The sequence below is a fragment of the Gigantopelta aegis genome, chromosome 10 (assembly GCF_016097555.1).
Source record: "Gigantopelta aegis isolate Gae_Host chromosome 10, Gae_host_genome, whole genome shotgun sequence".
NCBI lineage: Eukaryota > Metazoa > Mollusca > Gastropoda > Neomphalida > Peltospiridae > Gigantopelta > Gigantopelta aegis.
In genome coordinates this window covers 46,405,417-46,431,318 of record NC_054708.1, presented here as the reverse complement: position 1 = coordinate 46,431,318, position 25,902 = coordinate 46,405,417, and the positions used below count along the sequence as shown (strand labels likewise).

The following is a 25,902-nucleotide window of genomic DNA, read 5'->3' as shown; positions in this document are numbered from 1 at the left end:
TTAATCTATACACTTTCTACTTACAACATCTATACGAAAAAAAAGTTATTTAGTATCCTTATTATATCTAAAATGTAATACCTTACTCAGTGTTTATAATGTATTTATTCTTTGACTCTGAGGTAGAAATATCGCACCATATCGTGTCCATTATTATATCTAACTTATAAAAATCAACCATAACTTATAAACAGATTGCGTATGAACAGATGACCGTAATATATGTTACGATACGTTAACTTATAACATCACGTTAACATGAAAAACCGTCTGTATATATATATATATATATATATGGTTATAATTTATTGATATACGGTCTGTTGTTCAACAGACTTAATCGTAAGTATTCGTGTGACGGAACATGCTCTTAATTTTCTTTTCGCCTGTGGCGATATTAATTGTTTTAGAGGGCCGTGTGCAGTCTCAATATGCACTTAAGCCCAGGTGGGCACCTTGTTACGTAATACCTCCGCTAGTTCGGTACGATCGGGGTATATTTGGCGAACTAGGCGCCGACCAGTCTAGGATCTAAGAAAAATATGCCGGTGTCGTGAAATATATTCGCCCCCCTAGAAAATCGCCGGCCGGCAGATTTATTTCTCGCCCCCCTCCAAATATTTTCGCCCCCCCCCCCCCCCCCCCCCCCCCCCCCCCCCCCCCCTATAATGTGTTATATATAGGACGATGATCTATTTCTACCATAGTCCATACGCATACAAATTATGTGCTGTCTTTAATAGTCATCGAAAAAAGAGAGAAATATCCTTATTTATTACATATCCATTCAATCTTAGTATAGTAATAAAGACCATTCCGATCCGTGCAATTAAAAAATCTTTTATTGAACATATGTCCAATAAAAGCCTGAACTATTTTTGGGGGAATCCCCCATATTATTGTTTGAGAGTTAGCTCCCTTGAATGTTTATTATTATTTTATTATTTTATTAATTTTAAAATAAATAAATAAACTAAAGAAGGTATGTAATAAATACAGAACTTCACATACATTTTTTTCGTTCCTATTTATTGCACTTGTTTATTGTGCGCAAGAATATATACCACTCGACCGCTACGCGGTCTCGTGCTATATATTATTCTTGCGCACAATAAACTCGTGCAATAAATAGGAACGAAAAAAAAACGTATGTGAAGTTCTGTGTATATATTACACTTTTTGGAAACAGTTCTCAAGCGAATTACTCTCTAATTATACAACATTACATTAGAAGAATACCCTCTATTTTACCTTTAGTTTACACTGTCTATGATTATAATTAATTTCTATCTATAGTATAGAGACTATAGACGATATTTTATTTCTTTATTTCATTTGTGAATGCAGTGGCCCGATTTCCTCCATAAGGTATTCATACGTCATGCATATTAAAACATTTCAGAAAGACATTAATCCATGGTTATGATTTGAATAAAATCATATACTCTCCGTCAAATATATAAAACTCAGATAATATGTTTCGCTTGTAGTGACGACTTCTATTGTAAACTGAATTATATAATTATAGGGGTCACTTTATTATCCATTATACAAGTGATTCTACTGATGTAGTGGCGTATATGTAAAATATCATCTAAGAACATCATTTTAGTAGCGTTATAACAGATATAAAATGTTTAGTACCACCACATTAAGACAGGTGTTTACTGTTTGCAGAAAGGAAACAAACAATTCTTGAAGAAGTATCTAGCTATAAACTTTCATTATATTTGCTTACAAATATTTGATAATTCAAATGCATAATTAATAGGCTACATTATTCCAGTAACTGAAGTTGGATGTGTGCGTGTGTATGTTCGTGTGTTTATCTTTGCGAGGGTCTGTATCATATGTGTATATGTATGTATATGTGCGTGTGTGTGTCTATGTATGTGTCTATGTATGTGTGTGTGCGCGTGTGTGGCATGCTTACGTGTATAAAACATAAGTGATATAAATATGTTCAACAATAATTTACCTGAATATTGTTCATTAAATGACAGAATAACTAAAAATGAGTAAGGGGCGAATATTTTATGGGGGTGATTCTATTTCGTGGGTCGGGGCGATTCTATTTCAAGGGGGGAGGTTTTATTTCGAAATAGATTCGCTGGGGGGCGAAAATGTTACGGGGGCGATATCACTTGATAGGGGGAGAACCGCGTTGTGCCCCCAGGCAATATTCGGTTTTATGATAAATAGCTAGGGTTTTAGAGATATCAGAGAGTAACATATTGGAAGGCTTCCAGGGAGCGCGTCCGTTTGGACTTGGTAATTATATATTTTCTGCTCTGTTGTATAACCTTGATGTGATTGATGTGACTTTAAATATTTTTGGCGTTGGCCATAACTGGAACGATGTGTGGCCGGAATACTTTCACCACGACCATACACGCGGCATTGTATTTGGTTTCCAATTCACTCTAAGTTCCATTGAGTAGTGACACACACCACCAAGGTATACCAATATTATTTAGACGGTGCTGCCGGTCATCTGACGCAGTAAACTGTAGGCTCACTGTTCTATATATATAAAGCTTAACCAGTTATCCTAGAGGACCTAGGTAAACTGTAGGTTATTGTCTTTATTGTGATAGGTACCAGTATTAAGTCTGTGTTACAAGGTTACTGAATGAGTAGTTAAGGGTTAATTAAAAATTAACCAGTTAGGAATAGCGGTCCTGCCCGGGGTAGTTGTAATTCCTTTATTAATTAAGTTCCCCTGGCAGCGTTTCTCAATTATCACACGTGTGGGTGTTGTGTCACGGTGAAATGATTAGAATATTGTGTAAACTAGACACCTAGAGATTAAATAATTAAGTGATCAGTTCTGGGTTGTTATTATTTGTTGTTGTTAATTACTGCGGCAGTACATTTGTCAGCGTAGGTTAATACAGATTCCAAAGTGTATTGTGTTTTTGTTGTGTTTTCTAGTGAACTAAACGTGCTATAATAATATATACTTTACATAAGATCTTATCTCTGATTATACCTAGACGAGCCACGCGGGATGAACTGCCCGTTACAGAGAGATCTAATAGATATACAGTTAGGAGAGATATTTGGATCATCGTGTTTCATTCAGTTACGGGTATTATAGGATCCCCGTGACAATTTGTTTCTGAGAATACCATTTTAATAAACATTTAAAGGCATACTGTCACGGATTTATGGACCTTATTTGTCTAAAAATGGATAATAAATAAAAATTACATTCATTGTTGGAAACCAAATCTAGCTATCGCATCACCTTAAATGAATCATGATGGAATGAAATCCATGTCAACCCTCTCGGCAATTTTAGTTTTTGAATTATGGACCATTGCCATAATTCAGTTATTTTAAGCAAAATATCATTAATAAATGGAGTATGGTGGTTATGAAGATGGTTGAATAAAGTATATTTAGGGATAAATCAAATTATTTTTGCTCAGGTGATACTTTGTTAGGCCATTAAATAGGTCAGTGGTCTGTGACAGTATGCCTTTAAATGTTACAGAAAAAGAATAAATATATTTGTTAAATGATCATCAAATGTGGGATAACATTGTTCTGTTGCTACCTCAGGTGATAAAAACACATCAACATCTAATCACTAGCCAATAATTGTTTGGCTAATATTTATGAACATGCGTGCGTGCGTGTATTCTCGATACTGCAGTTTTAAAGACAAACCTTCATCGGAGACCCGTCAAGGTTGGCGGAATCATACGGTTCGCCGAGCTTGAATTTAAATACACGACCGTTAGGGACGCCAGTGTAGCCCACGTTGATTGTCCAAAGTTCGCCATCTTTTGTGTAGGAAATCTCAGTTTTAGCTGATTTGTAGAATTCCTTTTTGTCGCCTGGTAGGCCTACATCAAAAAATAATTTAGAATCAGTTTGAATCAATCACGCCTTCTTATAAATTATTGGAAAATGTTAGGCCTATATGTCATCTTAAGTTAGGCCCTTTTTTTTGTTATTAGAGCCTTCTTCTGTATAGAAACTTATTAAATTACATCTACCATCGGAAATATTCTTTTAAAAAAAAAAGTTACTTGGCAGACGTAAAATAGCAGACGTGAAAATAGAAGAATAATGGAATCGAACTGAGATAAAATTACTTTGTGTTATCACCCTAAGGACCAACGATGCTGAATCTAGGCTATCAGATCCCAACATTAATAGACAAGTGAATTTCATGTTAACCATTAAAGAAAAGAAAAGATTTGTGTTGTGATGGCACTAGATGTTTGCAAAAATGTGATTGTTTGTTCAGTATTTAGGCCTATCGTATAACACGGTTTGTAATGAGATAATTAGCATATATAGATATTAATTCCAGACTGAAACACACGATCCAGACGACAGGTAATAAACAGTGTATATATGTCGTGTCGTGGACACACAAGCATACGACGGACTCCTATTTCACGACAGCATGATTAACAAGCGAGACCTTTACAAAAACTCATTGGTAGTCAGATACATGCAAATAACATTACCTTCATAAATCATAAGAGTATTGCATCCCATTTTTGTTTCCCGAATTAAACGAAAATACCAGAATCTGGATAACAATGTTTATTCATATTTGCATTATTATCAAACAGCTAAAAGGCTTCAAACACAAACACTAATAAGCAGTTTTTAAATAGATTATAATATTGTGCGTAGAAAGAAGGAAATAACTAGTAAAACAGTGGCGGGGGGATGGTAGTTAGTTACGGGGTAGTTGAACTCCTTGAGCTCCCGTTTTGTCCACTTATTACGTTGAATGAAACGTCCAAATACGGAATACTTATCTTTCTCACTCTGTCTATCTATCTCACAGGCACACACGTACACGCACGTACATACACACATACATATACTTGCTCTCTCTCTCTCTCTCTCTCTCTCTCTCTCTCTCTCTCTCTCTCTCTCTCTCTCTCTCTCTCTCTCTCTCTCTCTCTCACATACACACATACTTTCTCAGTTTCTCTTACACACATACACACACGCTCCCTCTGTTTCTCTCAGTCTCCCATTCTCTATTCACTTGTCCATCAGTACGTCCGTTCGCCCTTCTCTCTCTCTCTCTCTCTCTCTCTCTCTCTCTCTTCTCTCTCTCTCTCTCTCTCTCTCTCTCTCTCTCTCTCTCTCTCTCTCTCTCTCTCTCTCTCTCTTGCACTCCATACATAATAATAAAGTCTATTTTCTCTCCGATTGTTTTGTCTCTTTTTTTGTATTTTTTGTCTGTCTGTCTTCCTCTTTCCAAACACAGAATGCACTTGTCTTACTTCAGTACACGTGCTTAATGTTTAAGAACCAATATCAGGAACACGCTTCACATCTGCATTTCTGTATCTATTTCCTTTTCACATATAAGAAACTGACCCCTTTGCCGCCAGGTGGCGAATAGTGGCATATTACAACAGCAGTAGACAATATTGTTAACAGATGCTCACATCACGGCTGTATACCAGAATTTTTTTTTTTTAATTACGGAATAAAGAAAGAAAGAAATGTTTTATTTAACGACGCACTCAACACATTTTATTTACGGTTATATGGCGTCAGACATATGGTTAAGGACCACACAGATTTTGAGCGGAAACCCGCTGTCGCCATTACATGGGCTACTCTTCCGATTGGCAGCAAGGGATCTTTTATTTGCGCTTCCCACAGGCAGGATAGCACAAACCATGGCCTTTGTTGAACCAGTTATGGATCACTGGTCGGTGCAAGTGGTTTACACCTACCCATTGAGCCTTGCGGAGCACTCACTCAGGGTTTGGAGTCGGTATCTGGATTAAAAATCCCATGCCTCGGCTGGGATCCGAACCCAGTACCTACCAGCCTGTAGACCGATGGCCTGCCACGACGCCACCGAGGCCGGTTTACGGAATAAAATCTGATGCTAACGTGAATCAAGAAAAACTAAAAAAACTTCTATGACAAATACATATTAAAAAAAAAAAAGAATGGATAAAAATGTGTCCCTAGACCTGCAAATATAATAGGTGAGAAACCCAGTATTTGAGTAACATACTGAAAACTATGGTCGATTGACCCACCATTTGGTTTTCAACAGTCCATAGCATTTTTTTTTTTAAAGGATGAAATGCACTTCTTTATTTCTTTGATTGTTATTTTTGCCCTCGAGATTTCTGCTGTCGACTTTTCTCGGACAGACAATCCCATACTGAATAGTCAATAGGGTTGCAGTCAGGGAGTTTGAAAAGGAAAAAAGGAAATAATAAGGAAGTGCGTTTTATCCTAGAACTTGTAGAAGAAAAAGACTTCTGGTTGTGGTAGAAGACTGTGTGCCAGTCGGCTGTCATTTTTAGCACACACACACACACACACACACACACACACACACACGGACATATATATATATATTAGAATCTGATACTGAATAGCTTCTCACTGAAGAGTATAGCCTTTGTGTACCATACTCAATTTTAAAAGTAATAAAGTAAATGTATCACAATGAAAATCTTACCATAATTACAACATAATAAATTGGTTTTAAGTAAATATTCAATATTTTGCGCTGCATACTTTTACAATATTTCTGTTTTAAGGAAATATTTCAATATTCTGCGCTGCACACTTTTTACAATATTCAACTTCAAAAAGTGGGAAGGTATTTTTTCAAATCACCCCCTATAGAAAGAAAGAAATGTTTTATTTAACGACGCACTCAACACATTTTATTTACGGTTAAATTGGCGTCAGACATATGGTTAAGGACCACACAGATATTGAGAGAGGAAACCCGCTGTCGCCACTCTTTCCGATTAGCAGCAAGGGATCTTTTATATGCATCATCCTACAGACAGGGTAGTACATACTACGGCCTTTGATATACCAGTGGTGGTGCATTGGCTGGAATGAGAAATAGCCCAACTGGTCCACCGACGGGGATCGATCCCACGCCGACCGCGCATCGAGCGAACGCTGTACCACTGGGCTACGTCCCGCCCCCTCGCCCCCTATAGCTACATACATCACTACCACCGTAGATTTGCTCAGGTAATCCTACATATGTTTGATAGAGTAAAAGGTCAGATGACCGTACAGCTTATTCAATAATATGACTTTTAACTGAGAAGTGGACAGAATACACATCTCATGGTATCACTAATTCGGTAATGCACTATAATACAGATTGTCCATTAGTACGGACATTTATATAGATCCTTTCTCTTTTTAACTCCCCGCCATTTTTTTTCTTTTATTTCCGTTATGCTGTCTGGACAGGGACTATATTGAGACTTTGCATCTTATAATATAATTTATGTCAAAATTAGAAAGATATTGGCTTTGTAATATTTAAACCTGTTAATAACTGAAAGAACCAGAACGATAGAAACGAAAGACAATGATATTATACTATTTAAAGTCTCAGTTTGAGTTTGAGATTAATTTTTAGGGGCCTAGCTTGAGATTTTCAGGTGGATTTGCAGACTTTTTCGGCGATGGAATAAAACTCTATTGACATAGAACATACACACATTTAAATCATATATTTTAATAATAAAAAATATCTGTAATTTCAGGTGGTACGCAGCTGCGTTCCTGCGTATATGGAAGCTAGACCCCTAACTTTTCGTTTCAGAAGTGAAAGAAGCAATCTCGTCTTGAACGCATTGTTGTTGTTTTGGGGGTTTTGTTGTTGTTGTTGTTTGTTTTTTGTTTTGTTTTTGTTTTTTGTGTGTGTGGGGGGGGGGGGGGGGGGGGGGAGGTTGTTGTTTGGGGTTTTTTTGGGGGGGTTTTTGGTGGGGTGAAGATTTATTGCCTCCAGAACATAGGCAGTGAACAGGTTGGAGAGCCGTGGTCACTGCCTTACAAAGTATATATTTAAACAATAGTATCTAAACAAAATATGCTATTTAAATATGTTAATGCTTTCTATGATATTTATAAGACGGAAAGGGCGAGAGAGAGAGAGAGAGAGAGAGAGAGAGAGAGAGAGAGAGAGAGAGAGAGAGAGAGAGAGAGAGAGAGAGAGAGAGAGAGAGAGAGAGAGAGAGAGAGAGAGCAACAGTAGATAAGTATAAAGCAGATGTGGGGATATTGAGAGAGTATTAGAGAATGACATTTTAATTAGTACTCTGTTTTCTAGTGAACTTTCAAAGCATTATTTTTAATTAAAACATTCTTTCAAAGAGTGTTTTATTGAATACATTGTTTTGGGTCGCTCGATCATAATGTATTGAAGTTATAGTTAAGATAGTTTAGTAAATGGTATGGACCTTACGACACACACTACTGATACAGAACAGAATAGAATAGATGTTTAACACCTCTACTGATACATTAAATATCTTGGTATGAGCAGTTCTGTCTAGAAAAATACATATTATAACATACATCATGCCGCCAATGGCATTGTTTCTTTTTGTTTTGTTTAACGACCTCACAAGAGCACATTAATAGCAAGGAATCTTTTATATCCACCATTCCATAGACAGGATAGCACACACCACGGCCTTTGGTATACCAGTCGTGGTGGATGCACCTGGTTGGAATAAGACATAGCCCAATGGGTCCACTAACGGGAATAGATCTCTGACCGACTGCGCATAACTAGAACTTGTAGAAAAAAGCGCTGAACTACTGAACTACGTCCCGCCAAGTGCCAATCACAAGAGCTATCCAATAATAACTGGTTTCTTCTCTCAAACCACAGACTCCGTGTTACAAAATAACCATATTATGATGTTTGACACCCAACAGCCGAAGATTTAAAGGGACATTCCTGAATTTAAGATGTTATCGACTAACAAAGATTTTTTAACGATTGTAATTACATATCAAATATATTTTTCTGCATAAAATATTGGTGGCTGTATATTAAAGGGACACACCCTAGTTACAGTTATTTGTTAACCATTACGGCGTTGTTTTTCGCTATTAAACCCCATTTTTCACAAATAAAATTGCACTTTATTATTTAGAATACACATTTCCATTCACCTGAAGTGCTTTTTGGTAATCCTGATGTTTGTAAAACCACGAAATGCATTTTTTGCATTTTTTCACAAGACGTGCTATCGAGAAAAAAACGTTAAGCAAGCGAGGTCCAATCTATTTTTAGAGGGAATCTTCCTGTGTAAACGTCACAGATGTTGGTATACCACGTGACCGTTATCATTTTGGTTCGGTTTGTTTTCTCGTGCACGGTTCGCGCAATCAACATCCGATTTGTTGTTGTTTATTTGTGAGATTTTTCTTCACAGTTCGTGAACATTTTCAGTAACAATAAAGTTCAGACAAGTAAGTGTCTCAATACAAAACGTTACAAACCCTTAAAACTAATAATTTTGCTAAGTCTTACGATATCTGGAGAGGGGATACAACCAGGACAGAACAGTTGGAACATGTCCAGGAGAGGTGAAAAGAACGCACCCCAAGTTTGTGCGCACTCTGTGAAATTTGTCGTGACGTAGGCATTGTTGTGCTTCGAGCGACATCTACCGGTGACATCAGAATACTAACTTTCAAAATTATTTCAAGCAATTGGGACATGGGGATTCCCATGGTATTTATCGATATAAAACCTGCTATTTCACTCCATTTGATAAAAACGTGACCTAAGTGTGTTACAGGTTTGTAGATTAACCAAATTATAATTTATTTTCGCTAGATGGAACTAGGGTGTGCGGCTTTAAACGTGTTTCTGATCGTTCTAATATTTGTACTAGGTTAAATTTCATTTTATTTTCATAAATATATTATTTGAAGACTAAATCCAGTTTGGGCATCTTACAAATATCAAGACGACCAGAAACACATTGAATATACAAACACTGATATTCTAAACCAGAAAATAAAATTATATTTAATATGTAAGTTTAATCGTAGAAATATTTTATTAGTCGGAAACATCTTACAATGCAGCAAACTCAGGAATGCCCTTTAAAATACACTGGGGTTTCGTTCAACAAACAATCTCTTTCTGAAGTCGTAACGCTTCGACCTTTCGACAAGAGCATTCTGTGGAAAAAAACGTGGCCCAACAGCAGAGCACCCCACCTGCGTTTTATTGAAGAACTATGTTAATGGGAGGCAATCCATGGCTACTAATACGATTAATCACAGCAGTAAAGTCTCAGAACCACGAAAAGAATTTCTAATGAGGCTGCCAAAAGTATTCACATCCTGCCAACTAAAAAGGGTGATGACATAACGAGACGTATAAAGTCAAGTGGCGAAACCTACCGGGGAGATTTTTCACACGCACACAAAACAAAAAAAATTAAGATAACAAAATTCTGTGTAGGAAACACATTCCATACTAATTGTACAGAAATGTATCTATTTATAGACTGTTAAAGGGACAGACTCTAGTTTCAGCCCATGAAAAGTAACACTAAGTTTAGGTAATCTACAAACCTGTAACACATTTGGATAAAGTTACAAAGGAGTGATGATATATTTTTATTTTGTATACTATTTCCAGCAAAAATAACCTTAAATATCAAAGTAAAGCTGCTTACAGAGATCTTGAATCTAGTAGAAAAATTGCAGTAATGTGCCTGTGAATTAATAATTGTGAATGCTATACTAATAGTTTAAGGGGACAGACCCTAGTTTCAACCCGTGAAAATGAACACTAAGTTTAGTTAATCTACAAACCTGTAACACATTTGGATAAAGTTACAAATGAGTGAAACATGAGTCTGTGACTTTGAAATGGTGAAATACCCTCTAAAAGTAAGACTAAAACTCGACTCCATAACTGTTACCTTTCAGACGCACGAATGTTTTTAAAAATATGAGAAATGCATTTTGTGATATTAAAAGCACTAGGATGGCCAAAAACACTTCGAATGTACGGAAATGGATAAGCTAAACAATAAAATCTAAGTAAAGTATGATTTCAGTTATCAAAAACGGTTCTAATAGTCAAAAATATGTTTTAGTGTTTAAAAACTAGGGCATGTCCCTTTAAATAGGATGAACAGTACACAGCTCACGTACTAACACGCAGTAATCAGAGTTAAAGGGACTGTCCTGAGTTTGCAGCCATTGTACGATGTTTGCGATAACAGAGCCTTGATGGCGATTACTATTTCATACTAAATACAATTTCTTGTTTAGAATACCAGTGTCTGTATATCGAATGTGTTTGCGGTCGTATACTAATGTTTGTACCACTCAGTTTTTACTTTAATTCGTGATATATATTAAATTATTGGGAGGTAAAATCCGGTTTGGGCTACTACAAGTACAAGCATTAGGACAACAAACACCTTGTAAATACAGACACTAACATTTTAAATAAGAAAATGTATTTAATTTGTATGTTACGTCATCGAAAAGGCTCTATTGGTCGGAAACATTTTACATTGGTTGTAAACTCAGGACTATCCCTTTAAAGATGTAATGCAGCCAACATTGTAATCGTAAGTCATTTATGTAGGTAGAAACATAACTTTATTACTTTCAAGCCGTTCTTTAAAGGAATACGAGCACCACGGGGGAAAATCCCCATTTGTTGTGACAAGTTTAGGTTTACAGCTCAACATATTCAATAACAAAAGTAAAGGTGAAATACACACAGAATCTACATGAGTGGCCGTTAGATACCATTTATCTCACAACGAATTGTTTGAAAACGTATCTAACGAGCAAAAGCGAGTTGGATACGTTTCTAAACGAGTTGTAAGATAAATGGTATCTAACGGACACCAATGTAGTGCTCTATGTTTAAGATATCTTCACAAAACAGTTTTAAAATAAATTTAAACACCTTTCCCAACTAAAACCTATGTACGGCCCTAGCGCATAAAGTTAACTTGTGCGTTACAGACAAGTCAATATAAAATGTGTCCGCATGTATGTGTTGTAAGAAAAAATTATATACAGGATTCAAAAATATTGGGGCAGTAGCGATTGCGAAAATATCTGTAATATTACTGTGTCTGCGTACCTGCGTGAGTGCATCACGATTGGTATATCAAATCGCGTTCTATGTATTATCCTGTCTGTGGGATGGTGCATATAAAAGATCCCTTTTTACTAATGGAAAATACGTAGCGGGATTCCTCTCTAAGATTATATGACAAAATTACCAAATGTTTGACACCCAATGGCCGATGATTAATAAATCAATGTGTGTTAAACAAAAACAAACTTTAAACTGTATTAGAATGACTGTAGTAAAATAATATTAGTTTAATATAGAAAAACCCCCACGTAAATGCTTATCTGTCGAAGAGGATTTAAACAGGGGAATCAATATAAATCATGATTATTGATGAATATCAATAAAGGTGAGTTTTAAAATAATGTAGCTATAATATAAGCTAGTAAGAAGCTAGTGGGAATATCCCTATTAGCTCAGTTCGTAAAGCACTGGACTCAACAGATAAAATTCCAGACGGACAGAGGACAAATATTTCAAGCGTAAACCATCATATCGAAAATAAAACCTTTTAAAAAAAAAAATAGCTGGGGGGTAATAAATAGAATAATAAATTCGGTACCAGTTATTATCAAATTTATGTCCCTCGTGAAATAATTTTTACTCGGGGACATAAATTTGATAACTGGTAACTCGTTTATTATCCTCTATTTCTCTGCGATTTTTAAAAAAGTATATCCATTTTCTGATAGTAAAATAATATAACTTTTTCAAACTCATTTTATTAACTTTGTACAGCGATCACACTCGTGTAATCTCTATTTCACGACCACCTGAAGATCGTCACCAAAAGCATACAGTTTGACAGCTATACAAACGAATGAACGCGGATGCAGACATACACTAGTGATGTGCAGTATATTATGATTTAACTACAGTGAAACTCCTCTAAACCGGACACCCTAGATACCAAGTAAAAAGTCAGTTTTTAAGAGGTATCCGGTTTAGAGAAGTTCTCTTCTGTACAGAAATTTAAAACCGGATCATGATAAATGTCCGGTTTTTGAGGGAATTCCTGTTTACAGAGGGTCCGGTTTTGTGAGGTTTTACTGAGATATTAGTTTTGTTTTTGTTTTTTTGTTTAACGACACCATTAAAGCACATTGATTTTTTAATCATCGGCTATTGGATGTCAAACATTTGGTAATTTTAACACATAGTTATCAGAGGAAACCCACTACAGTTTTCCATCAGTAGCCAGGGATCTTTTATATGCACTTTCCCACAGACAGGAAAGCACATACCACGGCCTTTGACCGGTTGTGGTGCACTATTACTGCTAGTATTACGAATTACGATATATCCCATCTCTACCAATACACCACCGATCTCTTGGCTTCAATTGTTTCTTCAGTGGCGGATCTAGGGGGGGTAGGGGCCTGCCCCCCCCCCTAAATTTTGAAATAGTTATAATTTTATTATATATTAATTTTCATTTTTTATGACCCCTCTCCAAACCTCCCCCAAAGTTCCCTTGGCATTCGTTGGGCCCCCTCCTAAATGGATTTTCTCGATCCGCCACTGATCTTCCAACTTCTCTGCCCATAAGTTTGAAAAAGGGACTGACAGTAAGTACTAAAGATTAATACACTTGGATTACTCACATGTTTTGGGGGTACGGAATAAATAATAATTTTGAATTTCTAACATGTAACAGTGTGTATTTTCTTTATTTTGTTGAACCTTTCTGGGAAAACAAAAATGACTGTTGGCGCTGTTTTAAATATAATATTATTCTAATAATACACCTCCCTGAAACGCAGCAGCAATGACGGTGTCATGCTGACCGTAGCAACGTTAAGAGAGATTGTGTTGCAGGAGTATTTCATCGACTGTGATTAAAGGAATGTATAGCACGTGGTGAACGTGGGTGTGTGCGCGATACGAACTTGTCAACAATCGGTTCACTCCAACAGACGCACAGTAATTAATGCATTATTGTGTAACTCTGCAATCTTCAAGTATAACGGGAAGGAAGGAAATGTTTTATTATGACGCACTCAACACATTTTATTTACGGCTGTATGGCGTCGGACATGTGGTTGAGGACCGCACAGATATTGGAAAAAAATAAAAAATAAATGTTTTATTTAACGATGCACTCAACATATTGTGTTTACGGTTATATGGCGTCGGACATGTGGTTAAGGACTACACATATTGAGAGAGGAAACCCGCTGTCGACACTTCATAGGCTACTCTTTTTTGATTAGCAGCAAGGGATCTTTTATATGCACCATCCCACATATAGGATAGCACATACTACGGCCTTTGATATACCAGTCGTGGTGCACTGGCTGGAGCGAGAAATAGCCCAATGGGCCCACCGACGGGGATCGATCCCAGACCGACCGCGCATCAAGCGAACGCTTTACCACTGGGCTACGTCCCGCCGCAGTATAACAGGAAGGCTGATGGAAAGATACCCACAAGCCCACACACACAACCCACTGAATTGATATAAAACGGAAACGTCACCCTTTAAGACTAAATCTAACCCCAACCTCAACACTTAACATTAAAGTTTAAAGGGGTGGGGTGGGGGGGGAGGGGGGTCATATATTTCACATTAAATTTTTGTATACCTCCACCAACTTTAACTAACTTTAATTTTTTCAGTTCCAAAAAAGTTTGTTTTGTTTAACCACATCACTAGAGCACATTGATTTATTAATCATCGGTCATAGAGAGAAAACACGCTACATTTGTCCATTAGTAGCAAGGGACCTTTTGTATGCACCATCCCACAGACATGATAGCATGTACCATAACACATACCATACCCTAGTCGTGGTGCACTAGCTGGAACGAGAAATAGCCCAATGGGCCCATCGACGGGGATCGATCCTTGACTGACCGTGGATTAGGCGAGCACTTTACCACTGGGCTACGTCACCAAGACAAGTCACTGACCTCAAACAAAAGGGGTTTTTTTATTGATATGAAACTAACCATAACCAAAAGCTCACTAAGTAGTTCAATGAAACATTCAGAAGTATGTACAATGGACTCTCTTGTACATGTTCCAGCCAGTGCACCACGACTGGTATATCAAAGGCCGTATGTGTTATGCTGTCTGTTGGATGATGCATATAAAATATCCCTTGTTACTAAAGGAAAAATGTGGCAGATTTCCTCTCTAAGACTATATGTCAGAATTACCAAATGTTTGACATCCAATAGTCTATGTGCTCTAGTTTCGGTTTTAAAACTCTTTTTCATGCAAAACGTAATCATGGTATTTCACGTCTCAACCAACGCTCCACAACAGGCATATTAAAGGCCGTGGGAAAGTGCATATTAAATATTCCTTGCTACTAATGGAACAACGTAGCGGGTTTATTTTACACTATGTCAGAATTATCAAATGTTTGACATCTCGTTAATATACAAATGTGCGCATATAGTGTTTCTGGTCACACGTACCCATCTGACGTCACAAGTCTGTTGTTACCATTCTCGCCAGATGTAACGCGCCCAATTATGGGAATGGTCTACAGTGGTGTCGTTAAAACCAAACACCCCAAAACATTAACCATCAACTTTTCAAACACGATACTTGTTGGCATTATTCCATACTTAGTTGTTCAAAATATACCAGGAAGTAACGCTAAATGTTCTATGATACAGATATTCGGTTAAAATGTGCTAACCTGAGACCTTTTTACCATGTATTTCCATCATTCCACCCTCAAAATTAAGTGCAATCCGTGTAAAAGTGCGCAGTGATTCTTTTGCAACCCTATATAGCTGTTTGGTAGTAATGCCAATATCAATAAATGTTGTTATCCAGATTCGAGCATTTTCGTTTAATACGGGCAAAAGCCCCCTCATACAAAACTGTGAACCCGTAAGCCTATGCGCGAAGCTGGACAAATTATATTATGGAATTACGCACTAAGATAATTTACATGTAGCTCACAAAAAGATGCACAGCGATCGCAATTGATGCGAAACTCGATGCGCATGTGCAGCCGTCAACAACGATTAGCGTGCACATCAAGACAATGGCGCATGGAATGTGGCAATCTAATCGTTAAAACTGTACCAGGAGAGATGCCATGTTGACGAAATTATTAAGATAATTACATGCGTACAAACTATAGAACTAACAGCATTAATAATAAAACAAACTGCATCACGATTAATACAATCGCTCCAGAAAGAAGGTGCAGCATATAAGCAATCTTAACTGTGCATCAATTAAGAAATTGTGACCGTGGAATGCATTTAAGTGGCTCTAGGTAATCTAAGCTTGCCGTTGGTGGATTAATCCATTAGAACAATATTGTGCATGGAGTAGTACTTAAATGAAAAGATAAGGCAAACTTGTGAAATAATGAATTCCAAACGGTTAAATTAGTTTCTTTCAGTTACATTTCTTTATTTCTGAAGAAGGCGACATGTGGAAATATGATTTTTAGAAAACTCTAGAGCACTTCCATCAATTAGCAGTACTGACGGTAAAAATGAAAAGAAATTTGCTTACAGACTGTAAAAGTTGCACTTGTATACAGAAGAGACTTGTCTTAATGGGCATTCCTGAGTTTGCTGCATTGTAAGATGTTTTCAACTATTAAAATATTTCTACGATTAAACTTACATATTAAATATATATTCAATGTGTTTCTGTTCGTCTTAATATTTGTAAGAAGCCCAAACTGGATTTTAGGAAATAAAATAAAATTTAGGCTAGTACAAATATTAGAACGATCAGAAACACGTTTAATATATAGCCACTAATATGTTATGCAGGAAAATATATTTGATATGTAATTACAATCGTTAAAAGGTTTCTGTTAGTCGATAAAATCTTTAAAATTGCAGCAAACTCGGGAATGTCCCTTTAAGCGGTCGATTTTAACTACCCACATGTGTCGCCGTGTACTACAGGTTTGACTGTATTGGGTTAATACGGGGGTGTTTTCTTCAGATTAAAAATAAAAGTCTTCCTCCTGTTACAAACTTCACCCTCTCAAAAGTGTGAGAGAGAAGTGTCTTCGCGCTATGATTTTGAACTCGTGTCAGGCCTGTGTGTATATATATATATATATATATATATATATATATATATATATATATATATAAACAATGAATTGGCATGTAACTTCATAGTGAATAAAGATATAATTCATATAAAATTATTAATTTATTAACTTTTAAACCCATGCCAACTCCAATACTAACAAGAAAATTGGGGGAGGGGGATGTTCAGGGTAAATAATAATTTATGAATATATATTTACAAATTTCCATCAAACTGCATAGGTGAAATCTTCTTTTCTGATACAGGTTTTAAGGCAATTGATGGAACATCCAAGGTAATCTCAACGACAAAACTGTAATAGATGGCCAGGGCCCAATTTCACAAAACATCGTATGTAAACGTAATTGTACGAGTCGACCACAATTGTTATTATCCATCTTCCGTAATGATGTAACGTTTTGCGTGAAATAGATGTCAACATATGTAAATGAATGATCGGTATAATTGCTAGTTTCAGACGTAAACTTGCGATGTTTTGTGAAATAGACCCCAGGACCATTATCTCGTAAACTTGCGATGTTTTGTGAAATAGACCCCAGGACCGTATCTCGGCACAATGCAGAGTCGAATGGGTATTTGGCAAAATAGTGGATGTTTCCATGGATCTCTTAGTGCCTCGTCTATGGGAGGACAGCCACTCCCGAGGGGATCTTTTACTGGATGTTTCACCATCTAAGTCTTACATCGCCACAAAGAGGACTGCCACTCCCAGACAAGTTTACTAAAGCACGCGCAGTTCTATCTTTAGTCTCTTTGTTCTGCGTTATATTTCACTTCAGAGACAATACCTTGGCTGTCTTAGCATTTTGTCTTCACCCCTGTATTAAAATGAGATTTAATCTGTATAATTTAATAGTATTTATTTATATTGTATTTCGTTTTCGAAAATCTTTTTATTTGAGTTGGTATGGGTTTAAAACACGGGTTTTTTTGGTGGTTTTTTAAATTAATTTTAATAATAAAATTACATGCCAATCCATCGGTTTCCTGTTGAAGCAAACATTCTATATATGGTGAGCACATGGTTATTATTCAACAAAGAAGATTCTAGTTTTGATTTCGGCTGTGCAGTTAAATTTCAATGATGATAATTGGAGGGTTAGTTGAATTTGAGAAGGGTTAATGAGAGTTTTCTTCAAGTGGCCCTGCTGGCTACCATGGTTTTCATGTTAATTTTCAATCCTGCGTATGGATACAAGAGAGAAAGAGAGCAAACACAATACGAAAGACACTGACACAGATCCCTACAGACCTGACTTAACAGTGGAGTCTGAACGCTACCACACCTACTACCTATCATATCAAAACATTATACCTGTTGGCATTGTGTGTACGCATTGCGTCTAATCTACACGGAGCTGCTGATATATAAACAGCACGGACGGGTCTCTCTGTTTTGTGAATACACGCATCTGGAATCTCTTCTACATTTCGAGATAAACGAAGGCTCAGCAGGTCCGCCCTCCATCTGGTTCCAGCGTTGGCAGTCTCGCGGTAGAGCAGTCCTCGAGGAATCGGCATTTACACTCGGTCCGCCGTCTGCCAGAGCGGCGCAAAATACTTTAAATTTGGCAACTTTAATGCGATCATTTCCGAGGTAATGATGTTTGTTTTTCAAATTATGCGCATAAATCGTTTAACTGTAATCCCACAGTTGATGCGAGCCACCGACCGCACTTTTTGGTGAAGTTATTTTAGCGCCAAACGAACGCATCTGACGGGCATCGTTACGATAACGTGACAATGTACACAAGTGGAGGAAGTCTGCGCATCTGCAATTAAAATACTTCCGCTCTTGTTTATGCTATCTTTACCTGCATCGGGCATTACCGCAGTCATCATATTTTAAAGTTATGCATCAAACAGTATTTTTCCCTCTGTTTTTCCCCCTCTTTTCCATAAAATATTTTTTAAAAAAATCATTATGTGTGTTTTCGTTCGTTCCATTTCATTTTCCCTCGATTTTCGTGCTTATATCAACGGATTTAGCACGATGTGAGGCATGGCGTGCGCTACAACAGCTCGTTCTGAATGTGCGCGTTAAACAATTTTCCAAGTTTTCGAAGATGTGAGGCATAGGAACCGGCCTCGGTGGCGCAGTGGCTAACAGGCTGGTAGGTACAGGATTCGTAGCCCGGTACCGGTGCCAACCCAGAGAAAGCTCTTAAGGGCTCAATGAGTAGGTGTAATGCCACTACACCCTCTTCTCTCTCACTAACCAACTAACTCACTGTCCTGGACAGACATCCCTGATAGCTGAGATGTGTGCCACAACATCGTGCTTGAACCTTAATTGCATATAAGCCCGAAAATAAGTTGAAATGAAATGAGGCACAGGAAACAAATTATCACAATTTTTTTATTTTCTATATTTTTTATTGATCTTGGCGACTTTTTTTCCCTTTTTAATGCTTCAAGGATCTCCTCCGGACTTAATAAAAGAAAATGGCAAAAATAAACAACATACATTTATTGAAATTTTCGTAGGATATACAGATGATATAGTAATTGTCTTCGAAAATCCTGAAGGTATACAAGATGCTTTAAATATATTTCATGACTCTGGAGTCTAAGCATTAAGGTGAATAAAACATAAGTTGTAATTTTTAGCAAGAGAAAGTCGAGGTCAAACGTTGAAGTTACAAGATGAATTACTGGAAATTGTTGATTATTATAGTTATTTAGAAATTAGTTTTAATATAATTCAATGGAAAACAACACCTTGTAGACCAAACTCTAAAAGCACTTTTAGCCATAAACTAAAATATGTGTAACAGTATCATACTATAATATCTTGCTACAAATGGAAACATGTAGCGGGTTTCCTCTTTAAGACAATATGTAAAAATTGCCAAATGTTTGATATCCAATAGTCGCTGATTAATAAATCATTGTGCTCTAGTTTTTTTCTTTCATTCTTGTAGAATTCGAAATCCATAAAAATGAAAGCTCCTTGACTGTAGAACAGACTTAAATTACCTAAATGAAGGAATGAAATGTTTTATTTAACGACGCACTCAACACATTTTATTTACGGTTATATGGCGTCGGACATATGGTTAAGGACCACACAGATATTGAGAGGAAACCCGTTGTCGCCACGCAATGGGCTACTCTTTCCGATTAGCAGCAAGGGATATTTTATATGCACCATCCCATAGACAGGATAGCACACACTACGGCCTTTGGTGTACCAGTCGTGGTGCAATGGCTGGAGCGAAAAATAGCCCTATGGGCCCACTGACCGGGATCGATCCCAAACCGACCGAGCATTAAGCGAGCGCTTTACCACCGAGCTACGTCTCGCCCCCTACCTAAATGAAGTCAGTGTGTTACATTTCGTACTTGAGCTTTGCACCCAAAGCTGGAATCCAGCATCTACATGTCTTAAAAGTACATTGTAGTTTGTTTTGTCTAACGACACCACTAGAGCACATTAATTTATTAATCATCGGCTACTGGATGTCAAACATTTGATCATTTTGACTTACAGTCTTAGAGAGGAAACCCGCTACATTTTTTCCATTAGTAGCAAGGGATTTTTTTATATGCACCATCCCACAGGCAGGATAGCACATACGACGGTCTTTGATGCACTAGCTGGGACGAGAAATAGCCCAATGGGCCCACCGACTAGGCTACACGTCACTAATGTAGTTCAACAGGTACGTGCCTTTTCTGTGTGGTATAAAACAGATACAGGGATACTACAGAAACCAGGTCCGTCATAAACACGTTGAGCCGAATTTAGAAAGCCTGGTTTTCTTTAACTATAGCAGACCGGCCTCGGTGGCGTCGTGGTTAAGCCATCGGAAATAAGGCTGGTAGGTACTGGGTTCGCAGCCCGGTATCGACTGCCACCCAAAGCGCGTTTTCACGACTCAATTGATAGGTGTAAGACCACTACATCCTCTTCACTCTCACCAACGACTAACCAACTAACAATTAACCCACTGTCCTGGACAGACAGCCCAGATAGCTGAGGTGTGTGCCCAGGACAGCGTGCTTGAACCTTAATTGGAAATAAGCACAAAAAAATGTTTTAAAAAGAAGAAAAGGAAAGAAATTATAGCAGACCCATAGGAACGGTACCTTAAGGGAAGTGGGTACAACCTGTAGTGGGGGTTCACAGTCTCTATATTGGGAGGGGACGGGCACAAGCCATAGTTGTATCTTTATTTATGTAGAGGTGGACACAAAATTTAAATTTTCATCCTCGCCACCCCCCACCCCCACCCCCACGAATTTATAAAGCCTGTTTTTAAGAATGTAGCAGGCGGGGATGGGGGTGGATGAAAAAGTTAGGGTTTTTTTGTAAAAGAATTGTGAAAATATGGCTTATGCCCCCTCCATTATAGAGAACCCCCAATAGAAATCCCCCCCCCCCCATCTCCAGATATCGCCCCTAAATTAGGGCCATTGAATGTCAAAATTGATAATTCGTGTTGTTGTGTGTAAATGGACGGCGAACAAATTAATCCGCAGTACGTGTATAGCCGAAACTATTTTACACCGTATAATAACTAAACGGTTTTTTTTTGTTTAACGACACCACTAGAGCACATTGATTAATTAATCATCGGCTATTGGTTGTCAAACATTTTAGGTACTTCTGACACGTACCTAAGTCATAAGAGGAAACCCGCTACATTTTTCCATTAGTAGCAAGGGGTCTTTTATGTGCACTTCCCACAGACAGGGAAGCACATACCACGGCCTTTGACCAGTTGTGTGGTTTGAAACATATTTTACTGTATATAATACACAAAAGGATTGGGCACAAGTTATTCAACTTACGAGGCCCTCTCCTAATTACAAATATTATAACATTATAGGCGACTACTATTACTACAAATATTTGAAACAAAGTAAATACAAAAACATCAAGCTACACAAATTAACAGTGCAGATAAAGTGAAACCGGAAGAAAGACTACAATAAATATTCAGAACAAAGTTAATACATAGAATATTAAGCAAAATAGATTTGTAGTGTGAATAAAGTGCTAAAATAATAATAATAATAATAAAATAATAATAATAATAAAAAATAAAATAAAATTGGGGAAAGTTGTGTGGTGCACTGGTTGGAACGAGAAGTATAATAACCAGGGCCAGTAATTTTATATCAGATGAATTAAAACCACGTGGTCGAGGCGGGATTTTTTTTTTTTTTTTTTTTTTTTTTTTTTAGTCCTCTTTAGCTGTCAACGTACACTTAACATGCATGCTTTCTTTGGAAACCTGCCCAGATTACGCCATGTTGCTCAAGTTTTAAAGTGCAAGCCTGCAACTAGAAACATGCTCTTACATAAACTAACGTTGCTGGAAACTGGAACACATGACTTTCGAGCGTTTACTTACACTAAAACAGGAAGAAGTTATTCTTAAATACGCGTACGAGATAGGGTGTCATCTCCTCACACACACACACACACACACACACCCCTTCCCACCAACCACCAACATCATTCTGTTCACAATATTATTTTTAATCCGTGTAAAAATGCGTAGTAGTTCGTCTTGTATATATAGTTTTTAGATGGTTATGCAATATGACTAAACGTTATTATCCAGATTCGGGCATTTCCCTTTAATACAGACAAAAATCAGCCACACACACACACACACACACACACACACACACACACCACCACCACCACCACCACCACCACCACCACACTTCACCTACAAAAATGGTAGCCTGTACGCCAATGGTCATTGGTCGAAAATCTCGGGAGATGAAATATACGTTTTACGACAAATGAATCGGCACTAGCCAGTTAAAAGTTTGTTTGTTTGTTTTTGTTTAACGACACCACTAGAGCACATTGATTTATTAATCATTGGCTATTGGATGTCAAACATTTGGTAAGTTTGACTTATAGTCTTAAAGAGGAAACCCGCTACTTTTTGTTCATTAGTAGCAAGGGATCTTTTATATGCACCATCCCACAGACAGGATAGCACATACCATACCTTTGCTATACCAGTTATGGCGCGAGAAATAATCCATTGTGGCCCACCGACGGGGATCAATCCAAGACCGACCGCGCATCAAGCGAGCGCTTTACCACTGGGCTACGTCCCGGCCCTAGCCACTTCGATAGGTGTTTTTTTTTTTTTTTTTTTTTTTTTACGTGAATAGGTGAATGGCTGTAAACTCATGACAAAGATCTGACAGGCTAGACGCAATCATGTGAAATATCTGTGACAGTGAACCCAGGATTTCGATTAAGATTAGAAACCATGTAGTTAATTCTGCTTATTAACTAATTATTGGTAAGTAAGCTGATATTCATCTTTAGATAGTCACTCCACTGGCCATGGGCCTAGTTTCCATTTCCCTACAGAAACATTGTCGGTCTTCATTTCAAGGGCGCATGCTGGCGGTTTCGGGGGTTCGAACGAATCCTCCCCTGTCCCACATCCCACTCCCATAGGCGTACGGGCTCCATTTTTTTAAGGGGGCAGACTGGTTTTTGCTCGAATTAAACGAAAAAGCCCGAATCTGGATAACAACATATTATATTAATATTCGTATTACTACCAAACAGCTATATAGGGTTGCAAACGAATCACTACGCATTTTTACATGGATTACAAGTTATTTTGAAGGTATATTTATGGAAATACGTGGTAAAAAGGTCTATTTTACACGAATATTTCTTATGATTTTTGCCCGAATTTGCCCCTGCCCCCCCCCCCCTGCCTCGTACGCTTATCCCCCACCCTACGCGGAGGCTAAAACATATTTTTGTTTACAGTGATATTAAATTATTCATATAGATGTCAAGAGAAATGTAGACACACAGGTCCGCTAGGTTTGAGTTCATATTGGAATACCCCCCCCCCCCCCGGTTCAGACCACGCTAAGCCCCTGTATTTCATCCCCCGTCCATTATTAGACGTACTTGTATGTTTTAATGATAATCCCAATTCATCTCATTAGCAGGCAGATAAAACTTCACAGACATTTTCCTCTCGAAAGCCATGCTAATTATGTTCATGTCTACCACTCTATCAGTCTAATAGTCTTTAAATTCTTAATTAGTAATGCGATTTGACATTTCCATTTCGTATGCTCCATTTTACTGTCCAACAGAAATATTGTTGCTTTACACTAATTGAATTTCAATTGATGACCAACAAAACAGCAAGAACAAAAACTGCAGACTAGTGTAACACAATAACCCAAGCTGGGAGTCCACAAATTGAGGGTGGCACATCATATTTAATCGTCTTCTGAGCAAAATATAAAAATAAACAGTGAAACCTGTATAAACCGGATCATGCTGGAGGGACCTAATATTTTTACGATTTAGACAGGACATTTTAGAATTTAGAAAATCCGGGTCCGTAAACTCAGCCGTTTTTTTGACAGGATTCCGATTTTTCAGGGTCCAGTTTACACAGGTTTCACTGTGTATTAAAATAATATTATATGACATTTAACAGATTGGTATATTTTAACGGAAAACTGGTTTTGTCTTGTACATGTAACTTGTACTTATTATGTTATATTACCCACAAATGGGCTAGTAAACTATTTCCTGACAATTCACAGTACCAAAATTGAAATCGACCAGTAAGAAATGCGCAGAAACACTACATTATATTAGAGTCATATGTAAAAGCATAATGGGCAGTGTAGTGGTTAAGCCATCGGACTTGAGGCTGGTAGGTACTGGTTTCGAACCCCAGTACCGGCTCCCACTCAGAGCGAGTTTAACGACTCAATGGATAGGCCACTACACCGTCTTCTCTCTCACGAACTACTAATTATAACAACTAACCACTAACCCATTGTCCTAGATAGACAGCCTAGATAGCTGAGCTGTGTGCCCAGAACAACTGTGCTTGAACCTTGATTGGATATAAGGGGGAGACTAGCCCAGTGGTAAAGCGCTCGCCTGATGCGCGGTCGATTTGGGATCGATTCCCGTCGGTGGGCCAGATTCCCGTCGGTGGGCCCATTGGACAATTTCTCGTTCCAGCCAGTGCACCTAGACTGGTATATCAAAGGCCGTGGTATGTGTTATCCTGTCTGTTGGATGGTGTATATAAAAGATCCCTTGCTACTAATGGGAAAATGAACATTCAACAATAGATCAAATAGTTAGATTACAAAATAGTATTAATGATGCATTTCGAAAATCTCATAAGGTCTTAACAATATTCATAGATATTGAAAAAGCTTTTGATATGGTATGGCGTCAAGGTCTACTAAATAAACTACAGAGTAACGGTATTAAAGGTAATATGTTTAATTTTATCAACAATTTCATCCATAATAGATCAATCTCAGTTAGAGTGAACGGTCACTATTCAGATAGAACCGAAATAATTAATGGCATACCACAAGGTTCGGTCATTTTTATTAATGACATAACTAAAGCACTTAATGCTAAAGGAAAAACAAAAACGACCACGCCATTAAACACAGCACTATTTGCCGATGATTGCGCCATCCGGCGCACAGGCAACACAACCACTAATTTATTTCACCTAATGCAAGCTGATATGAATAGACTTAACAAATGGGCCCTGTACTGGGGCATTAAACTATCAGAAACTAAAATTGTCTATATGCTTTTTAATAAAGTCAATAAATCAGATAATCATCAACTTAAATCAGGTGATAAAATAATTCCTAGAGTCAAAAGGTTTAAATTTCTAGGTGTAACTTTTGACTCAAAACTAACCTTTAGTGTCCATATCAATGACATAGTCAGGAACTCAAAAAATACTCTAAACTTTGTTAAGAGTCATCTCAGGTACCAGTTGGGGAGCGCAAACAGAGGCAATTCTTATGGTTTACAAAGCATGCATACTCTCCAGAATAGATTATGGAGCCCAAGCCTACAGTTGCGCAGCCCCCAAAGTGTTACATAAATTAGATGTTATTCAAAACCAAGCTCTTAGAATCATAGCTAAAGTTCTATCAATAC

General features: G+C 37.5%; 1 protein-coding gene across 1 annotated transcript in view; it reads right to left on the bottom strand.

Moving 5' to 3' along the window:
• LOC121383250 (fatty acid-binding protein, adipocyte-like) overlaps nucleotides 1–25,902 on the bottom strand; it is a 75,073-nt gene that overhangs the window by 4,457 nt on the left and 44,714 nt on the right. Inside the window, exon 2 of the mRNA XM_041513150.1 lies at nucleotides 3,676–3,854. Coding sequence (XP_041369084.1) covers nucleotides 3,676–3,854 — 179 coding nt within the window. The remainder of the gene's footprint in view (nucleotides 1–3,675; nucleotides 3,855–25,902) is intronic.